The 15,977-nt window shown below is 42.8% G+C and overlaps 2 protein-coding genes across 51 annotated transcripts in view; one reads left to right on the forward strand and one right to left on the reverse strand.

The window, feature by feature from the left end:
* PBRM1 (polybromo 1) overlaps window positions 1–9,071 on the forward strand; it is a 106,794-nt gene extending 97,723 nt beyond the window's left edge. For 44 of the 50 annotated variants that reach the window (XM_086367551.1, XM_086367554.1, XM_086367573.1 and 41 more), the window contains 4 exons: window positions 871–1,026; window positions 4,025–4,095; window positions 4,210–4,426; window positions 6,225–9,071. In XM_086367551.1, coding sequence (XP_086223677.1) covers window positions 871–1,026; window positions 4,025–4,095; window positions 4,210–4,426; window positions 6,225–6,397 — 617 coding nt within the window. In that variant the 3' untranslated portion in view covers window positions 6,398–9,071. The remainder of the gene's footprint in view (window positions 1–870; window positions 1,027–4,024; window positions 4,096–4,209; window positions 4,427–6,224) is intronic. The other 6 variants (XM_086367582.1, XM_086367601.1, XM_086367590.1 and 3 more) reach the window with 1 other exon arrangement.
* A 3,481-nt stretch (window positions 9,072–12,552) lies between these two features.
* Window positions 12,553–15,737, reverse strand: UQCC5 (ubiquinol-cytochrome c reductase complex assembly factor 5). The gene is made up of 2 exons (XM_086367686.1): window positions 15,351–15,737; window positions 12,553–12,657 (listed from the first exon to the last, which is right to left on the reverse strand). Exons 1-2 carry the CDS (start codon window positions 15,508–15,510, stop codon window positions 12,566–12,568), a joined length of 252 nt encoding a protein of 83 aa, XP_086223812.1. The 5' UTR covers window positions 15,511–15,737; the 3' UTR covers window positions 12,553–12,565.
* Between the last annotated feature and the right edge of the window lie 240 nt (window positions 15,738–15,977).

Genomic DNA, 15,977 nt, shown 5'->3' on the forward strand with positions numbered 1-15,977 from the left:
GTTCAGAAAAATTCTGTACCTCCTTTAAAATGTTCCCTGTTAACTGAAGGTCTGTGAGGACATTTGTGTGCTTGGAGACAATGATGACAATTGGCATTTTCTCATGTCAGCAGAGCCTGATTCTCCAGCTGTTCCTTCTAAGGTCTGCGCACAAGCTGCTGAGTGACCTGGGCTTAGGTTGGCTTGGGGGGCCGGGAGTGGGGGGAGGTTTTATCTTTATTTTATCATGTTTGGAAATCTAAAGATGAAGCATCAGTCATTGTGATGACTCTTAGCTGTTCCCCAGCTCAAGCTCAAGCATGCTCCATTCTTACCAGCAGTGGTGGGGCTAGAAGGGAGGAGGAATGGACACAGAAGTCTTAAAAACTTCTTGCCCACCTTCCCCCGTGCTGGAGAACCATGCTTTGTGATCAGGGCTGTGCGCCTCATTTCCTCCATTTCAGTTTCCCCTCATGTGTACCCGTGATAGGCATATGAGTGTGGGCATAGTGGAATGATGGGGTTTATACTGTTCAGTAGAATCGCAGTAGACAGAACTGGTCACTCTGTTTGAACAGCTTGCAGTAATCATGACCTTGGGAAGGCTGTTACTACTTCTCTTTATTATTTAACTGAAAACATGCAGTGTATTTATCCCAGGGAGAATAACTACAAATAATAATATACTAAGTACTAATTCATCCAGAAATATATTTCAATTTGTAATGTTTTATTTTGTTCATTATTGCAACAAAATAATTGCACTAATTGTTATATCATGCAGTACTAAGGGCGCTTTATTCATTAGTAGTGCATGTGGGGGGGGTTGTTATTACTTAGTTCATGTTGCATGTTAATGATGCATGTCTGAAATTTGTTGTGTCCTTCAAGGCATGATGGGTGGCTATCCGCCAGGCCTTCCACCTTTGCAGGGCCCAGTTGATGGCCTTGTTAGCATGGGCAGCATGCAGCCACTTCACCCTGGGGGGCCTCCACCCCACCATCTTCCGCCAGGTGTGCCCGGCCTCCCGGGCATCCCACCACCGGGTAAGAACTTCATCCTCATTCACTCATTAATCTCATCTTCATACTCTCTTTTTCTCCCTCAGCCATTTGTTCCAGGAGGTACCTGCTGCCCATGTGGGCAGGCCTTCCCTCACTGAGAACCCCAGGGATGTCAGCCGCAGGACCTGTCCTGTGTGTTGAGTAGGTGGCTCAGCACCTTTGTCCTTGAGCACTGGCTGCCTAGCAGCAGCACAGGACACATGACAAGAAACTAGACTAAGCAGATGAGGGGGCAAGAGGCGTGCTCTGGAACCCCTCAAACAGTTCGGCATACGCTCAGAAAGCAGACTCAGCCTAGACAGTCATGGTCTGCTCTAGTGAATGAAGTTTCCCAAATGGCTAGTTCAGAGTCACATATGAAAAGCAGTTTTTGCTCCTGAGTCCATTTCTTGCTCTGGTTCAGTTCTTATCTCAAAGGGTCTGTTGTATAGAATCCTTGCTCCATCTTTTGCTTTTCAAACAACACCTCCCCTCTAAGGGGATTACAGAGTTGCTAATGTAGGACTCTTCAGAAACTCTTCAGTCAGTCCTTCTAGGAACAGAAGAAAGAACCTGCACTGAACTAGTTTTCTGTGTCTGAGTCCTCAAAGAAGCATGACATAGCATTTAAAGAACAGCACAGTCCACCCTGGTAATTATAGACACTGGTTCGTCTGTCAGCAGAAGCCCAGAAGTTATGTCATATAGAAACATATAAATGGAGTTCAGAAATAGGTACAGTTTTACTTTATAATTAATTAGCAAATTGAAAGATTATTACGAATGGAAAAATCACCAGTTCCCATCATATGCAAAAAAAAAAAAAAATAACTAACCCTTAGACATAATCTAGTTGGAGGGAAAGTGGCCTCAGGATAACTTGGAATAGCCTTTGATCTATTATCCAAAATATTAGCTAAAGACCTGGCCCAGATGACAGAATATAGAAACATTAGATTTGCTTATAACAGTCTTGGCTGTACCAGTCCCGCAGCTATGAAGAGTTCCAAACGATGCTTCACAGGGTGTGCCCCGCAGTACATAGGGTCAGCCAACCTGGGGGCTTGGCCCAGCGTCTCCAGTGACACTCTGTGATGTGAGTGGTACTTAGAAAATGGCCACAACTCCCAGAAATGTTTGATGCAGACCTAACCAGAGGAAGAAACGTTTGTGGGAGTGGGTGTTTCATTATGGAAGTGGTGGACTGTGAGTGAGTTGGACTATGTCAGTCATAAAATGGGTGTGCCCCTGTGGCAGGTAGAGTTGGCTTTAATTCTGTGCCCTGTCCCCTTGGCATAGAGTGTCTGACTGAGCAGTCAGACAAGGCTGGAGGTGACCCCCAGGTGTGTGTGTTACTTGGTAGGAACCACACCTAAGTCCAGTACCCTCTAGGTAACTGGTCTTTTGGTGGGTATTGGGGGACAGATGTTTCCCTGTCCCCCTTCTCCAGATTCTAAATGCATTTGAAGAAAGCATAACATACCTCATGACAGGGAGACAGGGAAGATCCTCTCTTAATGTTTACCCACACATGTCCGACCAGGCTTCAAGGAGAGGAGGTTTCATGAACTCCTCTGGCGAGTCAGCCCACAGTCTCACCAGCTGCCCCATGGCATGGCATTTGTAACCAGGAAGCAAAGGGGGTTGGTTGCTGATTTGTTTGTGCTGCCCTGCAAAGATTGATACAGACAGCTCAGGGAGCCCCCAGTGTTGTGAAATATAAAGTGCGTGAGTGTCCTGGCGGGCCTGGGGGGCAGAGGTTAATAATATGTTGCTGGAATAGCAACTTACCCACTGCATCCTCTTCATTCACTCACAAATAATCGCTAGGATCCTACTCTTATGATCCAGGTACCCTTCTGGGCCCTTGGAATATCAAAATCCCTGCTTTGTAAACAGAAAGTTTGTTTTCACTTACTATTTTCTCTTTAACAGATGTGTAATACTTCTTGATATTTAGCAATTCTGAACCTTAGTGAGTCAGTTCTGCCTGGTCAAAATACACCATTTTGAATCCAGAGAAACTATAGAATGCAAAGCTAGCTCTTATTCATCCTTCTCTGCAGCTAGCTGGACTTGTTTAAGGTTTAAACATCATCTCACCAGGGTTTTGATTGTATTAATAGTTGGTTGGTTTTTAGCGAACTGGGTCTCTTGCCTGTTTCTCTGTTTTCATGAGACTAGAAAATGGATGATCCTGAGATTAAAATAGCCCCAGATGCTAAATTTAGGATATCACATTATTATCAACCAGGACGTATGAGACAGAAATTGCTTGTGAGGAGTCACCAGAAGTTTATACAAAGACCAAATGTAGTGAGACCATGGAATCTTTCTCTTTCCCTTTGTCATTTTGCATTTGAGGTGATAGCACCAAGGGCTGCCCTGCTTCCAGATGATCCCTTTTCAAAGTGCCGCTCTCTCAGAGGGCAGTGTCCCCTCTCTGCCAACATCAGTGACTCCAGTCAGAACCAGAGTGCTGATAGCCTGTGAGGGGACAGCAGGAATGTGTCTCCAGCCTCCACAAAGGTCATTGAAGTGTGTACTTGCACAGCCTCTTCCCTTAGGCCCCTGCTGTCCCAACACACTGCATACAGCTGAGCCTGGTTGCAGTGCTCTTACTGCCGAAATTAAACACAGGCTTCAGGTGCTGGAAACTGTTGTTGAAAGATAAAGGCCTTGAAAATAGAGTTGCATTCTGACTATAGCTTACCTAGGGAAATATTAGAATTCTCTGCAGAGTTCAAATTATTTCTCAGCCATGAGTAATTAATGTACATCTGACAAACTCTCCTAGCTTTGTATTTAGAGTACCTAGAAAACAAAAGAACATGAATTTTCTATATGATGCTACATCCTGTTTTGGGTGCTTAGGGTTCCTGTCCACAAAGACTCAGGGCAGTGATCATAGGTTTGCATTTTAAATGACATTTCTTATCAGACAGTTTTTCAGTCTTCTCATCCCAGAACCTCTAATTGTGCCTGTAATTCTGAATTATAGGTGTGATGAACCAAGGAGTGGCCCCTATGGTAGGGACTCCAGCGCCAGGTGGAAGTCCGTATGGACAGCAGGTGAGCCTCCAAATTGGATCTTCTAGGACTCAACAGAATTCAAGTTACCCTTTCTTTCTCAGAGCATGGGCTGAGTATTTTTTCCCCCCTGACCCTTTATCTGTGCTCTTTCAGGTAGGTGTTCTGGGGCCTCCAGGGCAGCAGGCACCACCTCCATATCCTGGCCCACATCCTGCTGGCCCCCCTGTCATACAGCAGCCAACAACACCCATGTTTGTGGCTCCCCCACCGAAGACCCAACGGCTTCTCCACTCAGAGGCCTACCTAAAATACATTGAAGGACTCAGTGCTGAGTCCAACAGCATTAGCAAGTGGGACCAGACTCTGGCAGGTAAGGAGAGGTCTTTCTGAAGAAGCTTTTTCAAAATCTGTGCTTTATCAAAGTCCTCTTGCTGCTGTTGACATATTATAGGATAAGTATCCATTGTTCTTATATAGGCATACCTTGTTTTATTGCACTTTGCCTTATTACACTTCTCAGATACCGGTTTTTTTTTACAAATTGAAAGTTTGTGGCACCCCCATGAGCAAGTCTCTCACCACCATTTTTACAATAGCATGTGGCCACTTCATGTTTCTGTTAACATTTTGGTAATTTCCACAATAGTTTCAACTTTTTCATTATTTTTATAATTGTTATGGTGAATCTGTGATCAACAATCTTTGACATTACCATTATAAAATGATTACAGCCTGCTGAGGGCTCAGATGATGGCTGATAGTTTTTAGCAATGTAGTCTTTTAAAATTAAGGTACCTGTGTTGCTTTTTAGACCTGACGCTATATAACACACTTAATAGGCTACGGTATAGTATAAATGGAGCTTTTACTGCACTTGGGAAACAGTTTAATGCGATTTGCTTTATTGTGATCTGGAACCAAACCTGAGGAAGGCCTTTTTAAGTAAAATATATATTTAGCTGAAGCATTTTGCAGTTTTGTATATTGATATCATATACTGAAATTTTTTTTTTTTGGCTGAGTTTCAAAGCTTCATTTTATCATAAACATCAATGCTATCTCAATAAGTATATTCTGAATTTTTTCAACTACTTTTCAGGCATTTGGGCATAGCATAGATGTATTTGGGCAAATTAAAAATTATTTCATCTCAAATTTTAAAAAAGATAAAAGTATTATTGGAAGACATGTTTCTAATCTGTCAAGTTACTCATTTAGTTCAGCAGGCTTAACATATTTTCAGTACATACTGAAATAACTTGCCAAGTTTCCAAAGAAATTCAGAAGTTTCCATCCATTCTTCAGGGGCTTCCCGGGTGGCTCAGTGGTAAAGAAATCACCTGCCAATGCAGGAGATGCAGGTTTGAACTCAGGGTCAGGAAGGTCCCCTGAAAAAGGAAATGGTAACCTACTCCAGTATTCTTGCCTGGGAAATTCCATGGACAGAGGAGCCTGGAGGGCTATAATTCATGGAGTCACAAAAGAATGACTTGACGACTAAACATCAACAATTCATCCTTCATTTCTAAGCCAGATTTGATCATTGATTTCTTTTAAGAGTAGTAGTTTTCCCTTTCCTCACATTTACCTTTTTAGGAATTTTTGTTAGTATTGAAGTTATTAAATATCACAAGTGCTTACAACAAAATACTAGTGGTCAGATCTTTCAGCTGTTTGTGCAACTCTTATGTTCCCAGTTCTAGTAATTTTGTTACATTGTGCAGCTCTTGTGAAGTAACTGTTAGAAATTAGAAAATTTCTAAACTGTAAAGCATGAAATGAGACATCCTTGGCTAGGTTGACTCATACCTAAGTAAAATAGTTTTCTAAAAACCAAGATGTCAGAGATTTCCCTGGTGGTCCAGTGGTTAGGAATCCAGGCTTCCACTACAGGGGGCTGGGTTCGATCCCTGGTCAGGTAACTAAGACCCCATGTGCCATGCAAATATGCATGCCAGCATTTTACTGTGTGTGGCAAATAAGTAAAAGAAACTTAAAAAAAAAAAAAAAACAAGATGCCTATAAAACAATATATGAAATTTTCTGGGAAATATTCTGTAGAGTTAATTTCATAATATTTAATAAACAGCAAATGTTTCACATTTCAATAAGTCTGTCAGACCTTAGGACTGATGTTTACATTTCTCTGTCCACACTTCCATTTTCAGCTCGAAGACGTGATGTCCATCTGTCGAAAGAACAGGAGAGCCGCCTTCCCTCTCACTGGCTAAAAAGTAAAGGGGCCCACACCACCATGGCAGATGCCCTATGGCGCCTTCGGGATCTGATGCTCCGAGACACCCTCAACATTCGCCAAGCATACAATCTAGAAAACCTTTAATCACGTCAATTACTTTTCTTTTATAGAAGCATAAAGAGTTTTGTGGAACAGTAGCCATTTTAGTTACTGGGGGTGGGGGGAGATAAAAAGGATGACAATTTTTATTGCATTTTACTGTACATCACAAGGCCATTTTTATATAAGGACACTTTTAATAAGCTATTTCAATTTGTTTTTGTTATATTAAGTTGACTTTATCAAATACACAAAGATTTTTTTTGCATATGTTTCCTTCGTTTAAAACCAGTTTCATAATTGGTTGTATATTTAGACTCGGAGTTTTACCTTTTTACTTGTTGCCATAGAGCTGAAACCACCAGAGGTTTTGTCTTGGCTTGGGGTTTTTGTTTTTCATTTTTTTGGTTGGTATTTTTGTTTGTTTTTTAAATAACAAACAAAATGGAAAAAAAAAACACATACAAAAGAGTTTACAGATTAGTTTAAGTTGACATGAAATGTGAAGTAGGTCCTAGTTTACATCTTAGAGAAGGGGGTGTACTTGTGTCTGTTTCATGTGCCTAAATATCTTCAGCCACTTTTGCAAAAACTGTTTCTTCCAGGTAAAGTAAAAGGTTGTTAGTTACTTGATAGATGTTTGACAGACGTGGCACATTTGCTCTAGTAACTCAGAAATCTGAAGTTAGCTCTGTGCAGTCTTCTGTAACTAGTGCATCTCCCGGACACCCGGAGGGAGAAAGCACTTTTTCTTGCTCTGAGTTAGACATCTGTAGTGTCAGTTACCTTTGCAGAACATGTGCACAACCCTGAATTATGTTTAGTCTTGGCAGGTAAGTTTAAGGGTACTCTTGATCTTTTTATAATGAATTCACAATTTATGCCTATACATGTTAAGACGATTTAAAACTTCAAATCTCTTACACTGAAACAATGGAAGTTCATCTTGAAGAAGGTATTGAGGTGTGCTGGAGGGTGATTTATTAAACATAACACCTAACCTAACTTAGGGAGGGGAGTGCATTAACTGGATATGGGCTGTTTCAGAAGCATAATTGTAAGAGGCTGAATTGCCTGCATAGGCAAATATGTTTTAGTATGCTTTATTTCCTCATCAGATGTGGCTTTTTTTTCTTTTTTCCTCCAAAGTTTCAGGTTGTAATTCTCAACCAGAAGTTTAAGATTTTCTGAAATAATTTTAAAATGTAGCTTGTGCTTTTGAATTTCAGAAGGGACTCATAATTTCAGAAAATGCTCACTAAAAAGAATATTATAGATCCCAAACACTTAGGTTTGATGACCCTGTCTCTCTTATATGATCCTGGAAAAAAACAATTGGAGGCAATATATAATGCTCAGACAGGTAGAAAACGTCAAACGTGGAACAGTATTTCAGTCAGCATTTTTGAAGCCTGCTTTGTTGTAGCAAGATGGTTGCCATTGTAGTGAAGCTTCCACTGCTGTTTGTAAATTGAGTGATTCTTCGAGGACACTTTTTTCTTTTAATCTGGTATGAATCAATACCTGGATATTTAATCACTATTCTTACTAAATCATGGGGACAAAAGAGTACAGAATGGAAAAAAGTCTCTTTGTATCTAGATACTTTAAATACAGAAGGTCCTTGTATCTTAATTACTTATAGTCAACCACTGGATCTCAATTTGCATCAAGTATTTTAAATAATTCTGAATTTTAAGAAATGTTTTGCAGTAGTATGTCAGTACCTTATTGTTCAACTGAATCAGATAAATCTTCAGTTCCTGGTTATTTGGGCCATTTCATCATGGACTGTATAATACAATCAGATTATTTTATTTCTAGGCATCCTTGAATTACACCAAAGAACCTGAAATTTAATTTTGGTTAAGTTATTTATTTATTTCATGCACCCATCTTATTTCCCTTTTTAAGGTCTGGAAGAGACTTCTTTTGGGAAGCCTTTAAAAACTCTTCACTGTGGGCTATGTGGGGCAGTAGAAGCCAGAGCACTCCTCCTCCAGGCTCCTTCCCTGTCTAGAGGTGCTGTAGGAACCATAGATCCAGCCAGGGGCTTCCCTAAGGCAGTGCAGAGCCGGGCCAGAGGGCCACGAGGCAGGCCCTAAGGAAGTTTTGTTGTTGTTGTTGTTGTTGTTTTTTAAACTCTATGTATTTATTTTAGAATCATGTCTTTCTGTATATTGACTTGGAGAATATCAGTTAATATTTTAGGATATAAGATTTGAGGTCAGCCATCTTCCAAAAAGAAAAAAAAATGTATGGACTTTAAAAGGTACACGTGAACTATACATTTTTTTTTTTCCGTGAGCTTTAGGAACTGTAGTGATATGGCTTAGAAAGTATAATAGCCTAAATGTTTTCAAAATGTAAGTTCATGTGGAAAAGAATTTTGTTTATGTGGGGGGAAAGACCTATAGGTTTAAAACAGTATGTCAGCTAACTGATTTAAAAGGCCTTGAATTGCTTTGTTTTTTGAACTGCCCTCCTCCTTTTCTTCCTGTGAGGAAGATTAAGAGGGGACTCTTCTTTGTGTAAAATCTCCAAATTGGTGTTGTTGACTTTTGAATTTGAACATTTTCAAACCTGATTAAAACTTGGTTTATTCTAACTTCTGTATCAAAAAAGGTTCAAGTGGTAACTAGTCTTACAATATGTATGTATCATATGTTTGTTCATCTAAAGCTTTTTAATCCAAATAAAAATGGAGTTTGCAAAGTGATTGGGATTAACCAGGTTTGGTTGTTCTGTTAAAGCTTGTGTCAGACAGATGTTTAGTTTCAAGCAGGTTTAATTCCTGCAAACCTTGATTTTATGCTGACAGGGGTATGGCTGCCAATTTAAAGGAAAAGCGCTCCTCAGGTACAGGCAAAAGTCAGTGTCCCGACCCTGGTCCAGGGCTCAGGCTGCATTAACACAGAAGCCAAGTATAATCAGGCTACAGCCTGATGTGCCCATGTCACACCTCTCAGACTGACAGTCAGGGATTCCTAACATGTCCTCAGCAAAGGTTGAAGTTAAAGTCGCAGAGGGAGTTGTTACTGATGGTGGAAGGTAAGGCAGCATGTCCTGTATCATAAATCACTGTAACCCATTTCAAGTAGATGTGTGGCCAGAGGAGACTAATGGCCTGGAAATACTTTTATCATGCTTATAAGCTCCTAGAAAATGGCCACACTTTTAACAGAAAGTGTTGGTAAAGTCAACCAACTGTTTTCCTCTAATATCACTTTGCAAATCCCTGTGGTTCTGTTCTCCTAAGAGTTTAGGACTGTCCTGCCATCTGTGGTCATGAACATACTGTGAAGGATGGTTGATGTATAGTTAAACATTCCAGCTACATACTCTGAGCAAGACTGCTAAGTATTACTCAATTCCCTCTTCATTCAGAAGTCTGCTAGGTCAGCTGAATGAAAGTTCAGACCTGAACAAATTATCTATTCCCCAAATAGATGTAGAATGCACATCTTGTGGATTGCACATAAATGTGTGAAGACTAAAGCACACACATACTTTATTAGGAGAGAAATTGTTTTGGAAAACACCGTGGTCCAAGTGTATTTTCTTTTTTTAAAAAAGAAAAGTAACTCAGTGTGAAAAATCCAAACTTCTAAAAACAGATTAATTGAATTGCTATAACTTCAGAGATCCAGGCAAGATTTCCAAAATGGGACTGCTAGATGAACACAGAGAGCCCTCCATTATTGAGTATTTACTCTGTGCCTGGGTCCTTTCCCTATCCATTCAGATGATAAAGTGAAGTTCCAAAGCCCAGGTAGTTCCCCCAGCACCCCAGTGGACATCGACTTCTAGCTTTTGTTATCCTAAAGTATCCTGGTTTTTAAATGTAAGTTCTTTGTGGGTGTAGTTCACAGTAGGGGGCACTGCACTTCTGTAAGCTGCTTATAAGAGCATTGCTCTTTAAACTATTACAGCTCCCTTAAATAACCCTAGTGTCTGATAAGTGCATAGTCATATTCCTTTAGTAGAAGGCTTAAAAAAATTGAGGCAAAGGTAAAAGCCTCCACAATGGTTTAACAAAAATTAGTTCTGTACCATCCAAATTAATGTGCTTTGAAAGTATCTTCAATTTAATACAGTAATTGCTTTGCTAGTCTACTTCCCTTGATGTCAGACATTGTTGTGTCATCGTCAAAGGTTTGTTGTCTTAAATCAGCACTCCAGTACTTGTATTTTAAAAAGATGATGAGGAAAACTCTAGGGAAGTTAGGCACAAATTTCAGACTGGAGATTGTTTCTGGGATGGAAGCGGGAAGGAAACCACAGCAGACACAGAAGGTAGCTGATGGTTTTACTAGCATTTACAACTTCTCTTTGTAAAAGGTATATATGCTACATATTTATGTATGTACAAAGTATTAAACTTCTAAAACTGGGGCCCGGTGGAAAAATGGAGTTAGGCCACAATTTAAATGTATTGTGCAATAATCTAGTCATTAAAATAACCGTGAGGTTTAAGGTCACCAGGAACTCTTGTGACAAAAGTGCAAGTGAAGACTACCTTCCTCCCCCAGGTGCTATTGGTCATCACTGGTCTTCATAGTCAAGCCACGTCTGAGCAGTGGCTCAGTAGTACTTTAATGAGGTGAGTGGTGAGTGGCTCTTTATTTATACTAAATTGGTTCTAACATAAATGAACTGACTTAAATCCCTTCAGTTCAGTTCAGTCGCTCAGTCGTGTCCGACTCTGCGACCCCATGAACTGCAGCACGCCAGGCCTCCCTGTCCATCACCAACTCCTGGAGTTCACCCAAACCCATGTCCATTGAGTCAGTGATGCCATCCAACCATCTCATTCTCTGTCGTCCCCTTCTCTTCCTGCCTTCAGTGTTTCCCAGCATCAGGATCTTTTCAAATGAGTCAGCTCTTCACATCAGGTGGCCGAAGTATTGGAGTTTCAGCTTCAGCATCAGTCCTTCCAATGAATATTCAGGACTGATTTCCTTTAGGATGGACTGGTTGGATCTCCTTGCAGTCCAAGGGACTCTCAAGAGTCTTCTCCAACACCACAGTTCAAAAGCATCAATTCTTTGGCGCTCAGCTTTCTTTATAGTCCAACTCTCACATCCATACATGACCACTGGAAAAACCATAGCATTGACTAGATGGACCTTTGGTGACAAAGTAATGTCTCTGCTTTTCAATATGCTATCTAGGTTGGTCATAACTTTCCTTCCAAGGAGTAAGCGTCTTTTAATTTCATGACTGCAATCACCATCTGCAGTGATCTTGGAACCCAGAAAAATAAAGTCAGCCACTGTTTCCCCATCTATTTCCCATGAAGTGATGGGCCCGGATGCCATGATCTTAGTTTTCAGTGTATTTGTGGCAGAGATCTGTAACTTGATAATACCTGTGGCCTTAAGCATCAGCTTCTTTATTCATGAGTGAATAGGTAGAAATGATTTTGCAACTTAGTCTTCTTTAATATGTAGATATTTTTTTGTTTGAAAAGATGTTGGATGTGGTTATCCAAGCCTAGAAAGATGCCTTTGCTTTTCTACCACCTGATCCAAACTTTTTCTGGGTTAGATTGCAAACTCTCCCTATAGCCTGAGCCTCTGATTTAACTCAAGTCTGTGGTTGCTCAGTGCTGTGAAGATTCACTTTTTTGGGGAAGGAGCAGTGTCTTCAGCAGCTGGATGAAGGCAGCATCTTCCTCACAGAGGGTAGTGAAGCCTATGGTTCCCAGTCCTCACAGAGGTCCAGCCCTTGATATTAGTGGAGTCAAACAAGGGAAGGGGTTGTTGGTGTTCATAACAATGTAAGGTGTGTTTGCATTCTAGGAAAATGTTCACCAATTGGTAGCTGGCAGAAATGCAGTCTGCATAGTCATCCTCGTTTAAATGACCCTGCAGTAGAGACCTTACTTTCATTCATATTAAATTTGAGTTCAGCAAAAAATTAACTTAGGTTATCCCTGGTTACCTAAAACAAAGGACTTCACAATTTAGGGTACACTGAAAAGCATCCTGATTCATCCTTGAATTGTTTAAGAAATGTTTCACAAACTAGAGTCCGTTGTTTCAGTAGGAAATAATTTTCCCACAAGTGCTGTGCATCAGTGATTTGGGAAGTATTCAAGCAGGGACAGGAAAAGTATAAAAATTGTTTATAAAGGCAATTCTGTGTAAGAACAAGAGACCTGAAAAATACATTTTAAAAGGAGTTGAAAGCAGTAGTGAAGTTTGATATTTACTTTATTGACTGCTGAAGTTCAGTCTCTGATGCATCTTGCAGCCTTCTCTGATACTGTCTTTCTGAGGCTTTTCTGCGGTAGACGTCATCTGTATCAAACAAAGATTTGATTTAGATTTTTTAAGAAACTATGGAATTAAAAATACATATCAGAGTAATTTAACCAGTAGTCTAGATCTATCACCTGAATCTCAACAATAATGTTTAATGCCAAAATCAACTTAAAACACGATTTAAATGAGGACTATGTTAAAGTTCTCAATAGCAGGGTCAGAGTCAGCATCCTCAAAGATAGGGTCAGGTCACAGCACAGCTCTTAGCAATTTCACTTCTCTCTGAAATCATCTGTCTTAACTGTCCTCTCTCAGGCACTTCCAACCCTACAGCTCTCTGCTGCTCTCTCTGTCACACCCAGGAACTCAGGGCAGGGAGGTGAGGGCAGTCTCCTTGTTCTTGGCTGCCGCTTCTCCACCCTCTTCCTCCCGGGGCCTTGCCATTTGCCACTGCCTTCCCTGGCATCTGCCGTCCGTCACTACCCTTCAGTCTCTGAAAATGCTGGCATTTAGCTCAGATTCCTTGACCCTGTCCTGTGCCATCTTCCCAGTTGACACCATCCCCAACAGATAAGAAGCAACAGCCCCCTTCATCATCCTGACTTCTCAACTTTTGCCATCTTGCAAGTTTCCTCTGAAGTAATAAATTCCTTCTGTTCTGACCACAACCTCTACTCCCTTTCTACCAGCCTTTCTGTCCTTGGATCTTTACCAACTTCCTCAGCTCCTTGTTCTCTCTTACTGCCCAAACCAGCTGAAATTCCCTCTTACTAGTACCAGCTTCTTGACACACCTTCAAAACCCCAACTACAGATTGATGCAACTTCCTTCCTTCTCCATGCCTCACTCTGCTTGCTACGCACTGTGGGTGTTGGACCTAAGTGGGTCCACTATGATGCCTGACAATCCTGTTGCTTCAGCCATGGCCCTGACCCTACTCCGCTCACCCCAAATGGCCATGAACTCTTTCTGCACAGAGAGAAAAGTCGTCAGTAAAGAACTCTTCCCACTGACTTCCAAGGGCTACTCGGCCTTGCTCAGATCCCATCCTCTCCCTTCTCAAGGGCCAGGGTATATCCAGCCTCCCTCCACCTGCTCTGTCCTGATCAGTATTTGCATATCTTCAAGTCTCCTGGTAGAGGAGAGAAAACTTACATCCCACCCACTTAGTTGAACTTCCTAAACTGCCTGTCTTCTACGATAAAAGACCCTTCTTGTTTCCCTCCTTGCCTCTCTGGCCACTCTCAGTCACCCTTAAAATGCTGGGGCTTAAGCTCTAACTTTCATCACAATCTGCATGTGAGTGACCCACTAACCTAGATCTAAGGCCTAGATGTGCCTTCTATCTATATAACCATCTCCCCCTCAGCACAGGCAAAATGGAGCCCAGGACTGTTCTGCTTATGTTCCCCCCTGCCCCAGCTGCCCCACCAGAAGCCTCCACTCATCTGAGTCTACTCAAACACCACGGCCTTGTCAGTACTGCCTCTGGAGTGTCAACTCTAGCCACTTCTTAGCATCTCATCCTAGTCTAGACCACCATCCCAAACCTGGACAACCATACGCCTACGTCTTCCTGCCAGTGTGCTTTCCACAAAAAGTCATTCACCACATATGTTCACCTCCTGCTGCTTGAAACTCTTCAGTCCTTTGGGATACAGTCTTGGTTCTCTGGTCCCTTTGTGGCCCCTCCAGGCACCTTTTAAACCACACCATCCCTCACGCTGCTCACCTGTTTCAGTCCCTCAAACACAGCATACTTGCACACCAAGGCCCCCAAGTTTGCTCTTACCACTGGCAGAAGACACTTGCAACACCACCAATGTTTCCCTCATCTGGCTGACAATCTTTGGGCCCCCCTGACATGGTCACTCCTCCAGGCAGCCTTCCCTGCACCACCTAGTACAATTCAGGTGCCCCACCCAGGAATCCCATGTTCCCTCCACTTTCCCCTCACAAGTAATCACACTTAATAGTAACTGATCTGTCTCTCCCATTGGTGTTCTTCTGGGGTGGGGAGCCCTCTGCCTTATTCTGTCTTCTAAGTGGTGGTTATTAAATATTAATGAATGGATGAACAGAAGAATTAAGTATCTTTAGAAACCGCTAATTTATTTTTTAGAAGAGGGTTGGCAGTTCACAAGTGATCGTGTTTCTGGAGAGGGAGAAAGCAGAAAGGGCCTAGGAGTTAGAGAAGTCTTTCTGGAAGAGGAACTAGCCTATACAGAGCTAGTGCTCAGCAAAGCAATGCCAGGCACTCTGTTTACAGTGCTTGCCCTTGGTACCCATGACTCTGGCCTGTAAGGACAGTGGTATTTAAGCGGGGCAGACCAGCTCTCCCTAGGGTTTGGACGTGCCAATTAGGAGCTTACACATATCCTTCTATCCCGCTTCTAGATGCTGTGGGCAAGTCTATTCCTTAGGCCCAGTGTCACTGGCAGGCTTGAAAGGACAGCGTCCAGAATGCAGTCGCGTGCCCTCCCATCTAAGTGCAGGGAAGGTCTCAAGGTTGGACACCAATGTATCTTTGTCGCCCCGCTTGTAGGAGAGCCCAGGCGGAAGTCCACGCCCCAATGAGGGAGACAGTACTCGCCCTTCTGCAGGATAAAAGCAGCTCAGCGCTGAGCGGAATGAGAGGTCTGCAACCTAACAATATTCCCAGCAAAATGGTTCCTTTGCCGCCTCCTGCTTGCTTGAAAAGAAACGGAGGCTGCTGCACCCCCACTTACAAAAGGTCTCCTGGCCCACGCGCACTTTAATCATGATCCACTCCATTGTTCCTCCGAGGACAAAAAAGAAGGGCAGGAACCTGTAGACGCCGAATCGCTGCTTCCCGGGCATCCGCTGCAGAACCCGCCTCACCTGGGCCCGGGAAAACATGCCGGACATAGGAGGTCGTTGGAGGAGGGTAAGGCGGAACAAAGGCTGGAGCGCCCGGATGAAACCAAAGCGGCCCTGCCCGTCCTTGCTGAGTCCGACGGCCAGGTTGCCTTGCAATCCAAGTCTTGCACCGCCTCCACAGTGGTCAACAGTGGAGCCCGAAGAGGGTAAGGAGCTGGGCGCTGAGCCCCGGACCCAGAACCTGGGCCGCCTCCACCAAGGGTGAGACGGGACTCGCGGGTCCGCCAATCAGAATGTGACGGAGTGCGCATGCTCGGTGAAGCCGAGCCCAGCAGGCGCAGATACTCCTGCTCTTGGAGGCAGGGCGGGCCGAGGGGCGGGACCTCCCACGTGGCGTCGGCCTGGCCCCGCCCCCTGCCCTCCCTTGTTCAAGCTGGTACTCAGAGTTGGCGGCCGCGCCCCCTACTCTGCCACCGCCATCTTTTCTCTTAAAGTCCTAAGAGAAGTGATGACGC

The sequence above is a fragment of the Bos grunniens genome, chromosome 22 (genome assembly GCF_055505025.1).
Source record: "Bos grunniens cultivar Pamir isolate PY7600 chromosome 22, Bosgru_T2T1.0, whole genome shotgun sequence".
NCBI classification, from domain to species: domain Eukaryota; kingdom Metazoa; phylum Chordata; class Mammalia; order Artiodactyla; family Bovidae; genus Bos; species Bos grunniens.

Coding starts and splice junctions, on each gene's coding strand:
- UQCC5 (XM_086367686.1), bottom strand. CDS start 15,510: ATGTCCGGCATGTTTTCCCGGGCCCAGGTGAGGCGGGTTCTGCAGCGG. Junction 12,658..15,350: donor CGTGGGCCAGGAGACCTTTT/GTAAGTGGGGGT, acceptor TGTTTGATACAG/ATGACGTCTACCGCAGAAAA.